The sequence below is a fragment of the Melanaphis sacchari genome, unplaced genomic scaffold (assembly GCF_002803265.2).
Source record: "Melanaphis sacchari strain LSU unplaced genomic scaffold, SCAv2.0 Contig1599_pilon_pilon, whole genome shotgun sequence".
NCBI classification, from domain to species: Eukaryota; Metazoa; Arthropoda; class Insecta; order Hemiptera; family Aphididae; genus Melanaphis; species Melanaphis sacchari.
The window spans coordinates 1-8313 of NW_020270720.1; the positions used below are offsets into that span (position 1 = coordinate 1).

Genomic DNA, 8313 nt, shown 5'->3' on the forward strand with positions numbered 1-8313 from the left:
TATATTATAGCTATTTAATTGAACATCTCTAAACGGCCCTATTTTTTTATTTATCTCTCGTTTTTGAATAATATACGTATATATATTCTGGTTCCGACAGGCATGTCGTTTTTGGACGCCGACAGCTCGCTAAATGACAAGAAAAACGCTCCACAAACCACTGTCACTTCATATGCACGTCTACAATGGCAAAGCCCCATGACCGCAACGATTGCGTCCAACAGATACAGGAGCAATCACCGGGTGCTGGGAAACATTGTCAATGCTTTGATAAACTTACAAAAGTACACAGTAAGTATAAGTGGCCGTAATTAATACAGCATAAACACTTAGTAACCAAGTAATAATAGTTGACCGAACATTGGTTGACATGATAAACAATTTGTGAATGATAGCTAATTCGAGTTTCGACTAATACTCGTAATTTCTATTTATTCAGTACATAAATTTAATGTTTCATGTTCATTTCTGTAGAACAAGATAATGCACAATTAAAGAAAAAAAAATGTTTAAGAATTTCTTGTCTTAAAATAGGTACTCAATGTTTAATAAATTGTTCACTTTATCACTCTGTACATGCATTAGATATGTAATATGTAAACTATGTACTATTCTAAAAATTATCATGAAATAGACTTCACGGACATTCAATGTTTGTACAATGTACATATTATAGTAACGATAGATACTGAAAGCAGGACGTAATAAAAATGAGATAGTAGATTATAACTAATAAAGCATTAAAAACTATAGATTGATAAAATATTATTAAAATGGCGCAGTTTATAAAAATCGTTATGAAATATCAAAATGACATAGAAGTATTAGAAATTTTATTTGACGAGTTTTTTAATATATTTAAAAGAAAATAAACTATTTTATCAACAAATAGATTGTAAATTTCAATAAATTTGATAAAAATCATCACATATTATTATAATAGCCAAGTTGTTAGTTGTACACTGTTATAAATACAATTTTACATATTATTACGAATATATAGTGTTATAGCTATAACTGCATTTGTGAATTTTAATTATTGTTACAAAACATATTTTAATTTTTATTTCATAAATTGTAAAATGCATGATGAATATATCGAAAAAGAGCGAAACACTCGTGTTCGAATATTGAAATATTTCGAACAACTACACAATACGTCAATACAGCCTGTAAAATATCATAATTCAATGTCACTGTCATTAAGGCCATACTCGCGCATATGGGTTTGCAAAACTTTTTGATTTAGCTAAAATAAAAACCAATTACTGGATACATTTAAAAATATTATATTAAAACTATTATATTTTACGTATTGCTAATTTTTTAATTAATTTACTTTATTATAGAAAATTCAAATTGATTTTTATTTATTTATTTATTTAAGATCAATGCTACAGTCCTATATTATAGGTATATGCTCAGTATAAATGTATTACAGATAAATGAAATTAAAAAAATTATAATTACATTTATTGATATATTATAATATTAAATTACTAAATAATTAATACATAAACTTAAAATAAAATAACACAAATAAAATCTGGTAAAATATCCAAAATTAATTTATAATAGAAAAAAGTCTTAACCGTACTAATTTTTCAATTTCGAAATCCTCTCAAAAGATTATTTTAGCCATAATTAGTTCAATGGATTTTGATAAAAAAAAGTAGAGCATAATCTAGGGTTACAAAGCAGTATATGAAAAAAATAAGTACTAATAGTGGGGAATATAATATTGAGCTATATATTAACTTTGAAAGAAAAAAAGTATATGCATTTTTCCTACGGGTGTGTAAAGTATTGAGATTGAAACTATTTTTAATAAGTTTTAATGAATTATAGTAATCATCATTTAATTTATTATTTTTATAAACAATATAGCGTAAAAATTTTCTTTGCACTCTTTTTAGTTTTCGATTTGATTAATAAAAAATAGGCATTACACTATTGATCCATATTCTAATAAAGAGTGAACCAGATCACAGTATAGAATTTTTAGACAACGGATATCCTTGAATGATGTGAAGTTTATCTAATTAAAAACCAAAATGTTCTTACTTCTTATAGCTTTTAAATTAATTTATCAAGGGGGTGAAAATATGAGATCCGATTGAAAGGTAATACCAAGATCATTCACCGCCTCAACCTCGTGTAAAAGAAAATTGTCATTTTTATATATAAAGTTAATTTATTTTTCGTTCGATAGTATAAAATTTTAAAACATTTAAAAACATTAAGACTTACCTTATTAGATTCATACTATTTAATTAAATTACTTGACTCATTTTTGAGAGTTAAGCATTATTTTATGTTAAAAGTTGTGTAATTTATTGATACATAGATAGTAAAAAAGTTATTGAATGCAATTGTATTAATTTAAATCATATTGGATCTAATAAAAAAAAAGTATCGCAAAATATAATAATAAAATGACGTATTCCTTTAAATATTCTTTAGTTATGATAATGGTATATAATAATAAGTTGAATTGCGTGGAATTTGCGTTTTAAATTAAATATGACATAGGTGCTTTGCAAAATCGCAATAATACCTACTATAAATTTCTTACGATTATTTGAAATTATAATTTATATTTTACCATCATAGTTTAGAATTAAATATTATGGTAAAAAAAGTATAAATATGTTTCATATTATGTATAAATGTATGATGTATGTATTATATTATGTTAAATTTTAACATGGTTATTCATACGAATATGTATAAAAAAACACTATTTTTTCATTCACGTTCATGACTACTTGTATAATATTTTAACACGTAACATCATCTTCATTGTATTACTTATAATTTATTAATTATTAAAGATATTGTAAAATGTATAGATAATAGGTATAAATATATAATCCAAATGTGCTTGAATATTTTTGTTTCCAATAGATTAATTATGAAATAAATATAATGGTACAATGTGAAAAAAATGTTTCCACGTACTTATTACGTAAATTCAAACATGTGTAGAATGTAGAATGCAATATGCATATAACGTCATAACGTATGCGTTAGAGCTATTATACCGATATAAAATTATTCTTCTATTTTCTCTCTTTGTTTATATTTTACATTGAAAACTTGACGACTCGCAACTATAGTTACCTTATAAATGTAAATTACTCGAAGTATAAAACAGAGATTATGATAAAAAGAATTTTCGATCCTTAACTTAAAAATAAAATTAGTATCCACAGAAGAAAAATTAGAACACAAAGCGAATCGCTAATGAATCTAGCCCCGATAAAGATAATTTTTACATAACAGCCTCAATTTCAGAAATATAAATAACTGAATGAAATCCATTAATTGACAAAAAGCGTAGACCCATCACACAGACGTATTATGTGACCTAATTTTTTTTTTTTTTAATGGGATTTTAATCACAATCACTATATACAGTTTTAGATCAACGTATCCAATTTAAAATAACACATACAGTTTATAAAGTTTTGTAAAATGTAAAAACATATTTAGAAAGATTAAAACGAAGTAACATTAAGTCTGTATATTTTAGTTTATACCTTACAAAACGATTGATTTTTAACCAATATTGTTTTAGTGGTACGGAGTTTTACAAAACTTTTCGAGTTTTCCGTTTGAATATATTTTATACACTATAAATAAATTTCCTCGTATACTCATACTTATACAAAATTTTGAAAGGTGGTTTATTATCAGGAGATGAGGAGATAAAGTAAAAACTCGACTTATTTAATTATTTATGGTTTGAATAAAAACGCATATAGAAAAAAAAAGACCAGGTCGAATAATTAAAACTACTGAAGTACGATAAAACAATTTCTATTGATATTATAATGTAATACCTATCGATAAATCGTTTTTAATAAAAATATTATTTAACTTGAGATTAACTATAAACTAGGTCGTTGATAGCTGTTATTTGTGATCATAAAAATACGGAAATACTTAATATTAATGATTGAATACATAAATAATGCATCTTTGGAGCATAATACCTATTTTATGTAGGTACCTATGTGTATCGTAATTAAGAAGATCATTGTATATATCATATATGTGATAAATTTTAATTTATTGACAAATAATTGTATCTAACAAAACGAATTTGAGAGGAGAATTTTTAATTAATTATAATTAATTGCATCATATTTATATCATTACTGGCAATTTTTAATTTGTATTGAAGAACAAATTTTTATAAAAATATTGATTTATCGTAGAATGGTGTGAATAAGTTTATGATACAAAATACCTAAAATTGATGTAAATGTTGTATGTAGTATAAATTAATATGATTATTGTACATAATGAAATTTCGTTTTCCGTGGGCATTGAAACTGTTATTTTTTTTTGTTGTTTTTACTTAAACCAAAACCATTAAATCGAGTTTGACGAGTATTGTAGCGGTTTAGGTTGATTTTATTATTTATTGAATTATGCATTTATAGATTTTAATAAAATTCATACATAGTATTTACTCGCGTTGTAAAGCTTAATGACGGTCAGTAACAAATTATTCAGTTTAATATCTTAGTATATATGTTATATAACTAAACTTTATATATGTCGTTATTACTCGATACACCAAGTATCATAAACATGTTATGAAACATAAATTTTAATAAAGGTTAAAATCCACTATCTTAAGTTACGTTATAAAGTCTCCACAATTAATATTTTTTGAATTTCAACTGAATAATCAAACCAAATTAAGAAAACTTCGTTATTCTTGGTTTGAATAAATAGATTTAATTTTCAATTTTAAATGCTTTAAAAAAATAAAATATGTAACAACATATTTTTTATATTTTTAACTGTAATAGGTAAAACTTATGAAATGACTTTTCTTAGGTTTTCAAATTTTCTTAGACAGTAAAATTTTAAATGATATACATTTTTAATTACAAAGTAATTTTACCGATTTTAATAAGTATTCCCGGTTTTTTTTACTGTTAAAGTTATTTTTGTTTTAATATTTACGATATGAACTTTTAGTCTTTTAATTAAAAATAAATAATAATAATAACAATAGTCAATAAGACAATAAAGTATAATGAATTAATACAATAATACTGTATATAAACTTTTACAAATTGAATATTTATTAACAAAAAAGTCAAACAATTGTATGATCAATATATAATAATTATCATTTTTCAACAAATAATAATAAAAAAAAAAAATCATTGTAAAACTAATGAATAACGAAATTCTTTGTTCCGCTTTAAATCAAAAACCAATATTATTACGACGACAGATTTAAAAAAAAAGTTTTATCATTAATTGTACACTTTCTATTTTCTTAAAAAATAAATAAATAAAAAATTGAGTATAATTCGTTTTGAAAACGTAGGTTTGACTCATATTTTACGTGTTCAATCGTGGGCCTCTTTTTTTTTTTTTAATCCGTTTGTCAGTCACGAACATTTTGTATACGTAATATTACATATGTCACACGACAGTAATTTTGCACGGTGTTTGGCCGGGAGGTGTTACAGGAAATGTGTTCGGTGCTACCGGAAGACAAACAGGGACCGGTGCTGGACGACATCCGAAAGATCAGCAAGGAGAGGTGGCGGCAACGGGGCGCGGCACCGATGACGTCGGCGTCCACGGCGATGGCGCGTCACGGCCGGTCCGCGACCGACGGGCTGACCGGCGTCTACCGGTCGACGTCCGAACTGTCGTACGTCCTCGTGACGGCCCCGACCGCAGACGATGGCGACGGCCGCAGGGCGAGTGGCCGGAGGACGGCCGACGCGGGCACTCTGATGGCCACGGTACGGGCGGCCAGGCGCAGACAGTCCATGTCGGCCACCGTGGTGTACAACCCGGCGTTCTACGACGCGCCGGACTCGCCGCCCGTGGCCACTCCGCCGGCCATCAACCCGGCGGGCCAGCCGTATCTGCGCATGACGCCCGAAAACGGGTTCAGTCTGCACAGCGAACAGCGGTCGTCACCGGATCCGGAAGCTCAGTGATGGCGCTAGGAGATGACCGCGATGTGGGGAAGAACAGTCGGTTCGTCAATGATCAGTACAAAATGTAATATGTGTGTGTGGAAGAACTGTGAGCACAGGTTAACCTGATATTATGCCGGATGGCTAAACAAGGTTGTACGCCACGTGACCGTGAAAATAAAACACGAAATATCTTCGACTATAAATTTTGATATAATATTTAACGACAAATAATAATATGGTGTATGTGTGGCCTGGTGTGACGCGGTGGGTGGTTTGCCTCAGTCGCTAACGTGTTCTGAGGTCAAGCATCAGCCGTTGTCGTCAGCTTCCGGATGGGTAACCATCCGGCCTTTTAATGACAAAGCCTCGCCCGCCGCATATACACGTGTTCCAAAAACAGTGCCTTCCCCGCAGTAAAAAAAAAAAAAATAATAATAATAACACGTGCACCTACCTGTAATATTGTTATATTATATTTGGGCGCATAATACAATCTAATTATGCGTTTTCGCATTCACGTTTTCAAGTTCAACGCCCACTAAGTGCGTATTGCGTGTACGTAAAAATTACAAAAAATCTCAATAGTATACAATATTGAAAAACGTGTTGTGACTTTCTTAATGTTTCACGTTTAATGTATATTTCCTATAAAATGGTTATGTTAGGCTGTAGTGCTGTACTTAAATCACTATCCATTTATGGGTATCTATATTTTTCTTAAAGTTTTAGTCAAGCTACATTTTTTCTTTTTTTTATATATATATTCTTTTTCTAATAATTCGGTAAGATTATTATTACCTATGATAGAAACAACATTATAACACATTCAATTAAGTCATTAAATTCAGATGTGTAAAAAAGAATTGATTACCTAGTATTCTTCAATAACTTCCTGATCATTAACTGCTTGTAATTTACTCAAATACATAAAATTAGGCATTATTTTTCGATGAATTTTATTTTATTAAAACACAAAAGGTGTAAAATTTAAAATTTCAGTATACGATAAGGTATAACTGTATAATAAATAACTTTGTAATTAATTATAATTGAATATAGGTACACAAATATGTTAACACTCAACTATAATAAAGTAATAATCATTCAACTTAATTATAAAAACAATTATTCATATATTATAATAAATTATACAATTGCATTGTCTTCTCAATCGTACACATATAGGTATATAGATAGTTGTATTAAACATGAACTTAAAAATATTCTAATGTTCACGGAGTTGAGGTAGAGATGATAAGACAAAAATGAGGTGACCCAATTTGATACGTGAGTTCATGAATTCGAATCTCATACCAATGACTAAGTGTTATTATCGTCCAATTTCAGATAAATCTCCCATGACTGATGGAGTTAATAATAACAAGAATTTAGAACTTGATATTTGAAAATCTGTAAATAAAAAAAAAATTATAAAAAATACTTTAACACATCAGCAAATTACATGTTATTTGTGTGCAAAATGTGTGTACTGCAAATACTTCTATTGCTAATTTATCATTTTTTTCGGTCATTAAATGAATATTTAACTTAGTTAAAAATTAATAAATAATAAAAGCTACAAAATAAAATAATGCCATAACTATTTTTTTATTTATTTTTTTTTTTTTGTATTTGTATGTATTGGAAATTAAAATATCTAATTTAACGCCAAACAAGTTACATAAAAATTTATTTCATACATTTAATGTTACTGTTACTTATGAGTTATAAATCGTAATAGATTATTCAAGAACCATTTAGTCAAAAATATTAGGATATTGTGTAATTCATCCTGAACGGAAACAATTTTTATTTCATAACTTTTTAAAATATTATGAAATATCTTTCAATCAATATGAAATTCACACTTGCATAGTTTGATTTTACTTTCAAATGTTTTTAAAAAATTCAAATACTTCATTATTATATTAATATCACACCATTCGTATATTTAATATCAATTAAAATTAAATAATTAACTGGTCAAAATTACTATATAAATGTACGATAATAATAATAAGTACCTATATATATATATTTTAAGTATTATTACAAGGTAATATTCCATAAATTAATATTATTATGTAACTAAATATATAAATATGTTATCAAATGTATTATTATTATTTAAGAATTTAAGCGTGTCATATGAGATTTATAAGATATGAATTTTATCTCAATATTTATTTTTGCTTTATAATCAAATACAATATATTATTTATTTCATTGCCCCCTCATTGTAAATTCAACAAATATTTTAGTTATTTTTAAAACATTTTAATGATTAAAATAATTAACTGTATTTATATTATATGTTATAAATTATAATATTCTCAAAAAATATTTT

The 8313-nt window shown here is 27.0% G+C and overlaps 1 protein-coding gene across 1 annotated transcript; it reads left to right on the plus strand.

Annotated features, from left to right (window-relative positions):
* Positions 1-102: 102 nt before the first annotated feature.
* Positions 103-6694, plus strand: LOC112592137. Its single transcript, XM_025336125.1, has 2 exons — positions 103-291; positions 5502-6694. Exons 1-2 carry the CDS (start codon positions 103-105, stop codon positions 5982-5984), a joined length of 672 nt encoding a protein of 223 aa, XP_025191910.1. The 3' UTR covers positions 5985-6694.
* Positions 6695-8313: the final 1619 nt, after the last annotated feature.

Coding starts and splice junctions, on each gene's coding strand:
- LOC112592137 (XM_025336125.1), top strand. CDS start 103: ATGTCGTTTTTGGACGCCGACAGCTCGCTAAATGACAAGAAAAACGCT. Junction 292..5,501: donor TAAACTTACAAAAGTACACA/GTAAGTATAAGT, acceptor GAGGTGTTACAG/GAAATGTGTTCGGTGCTACC.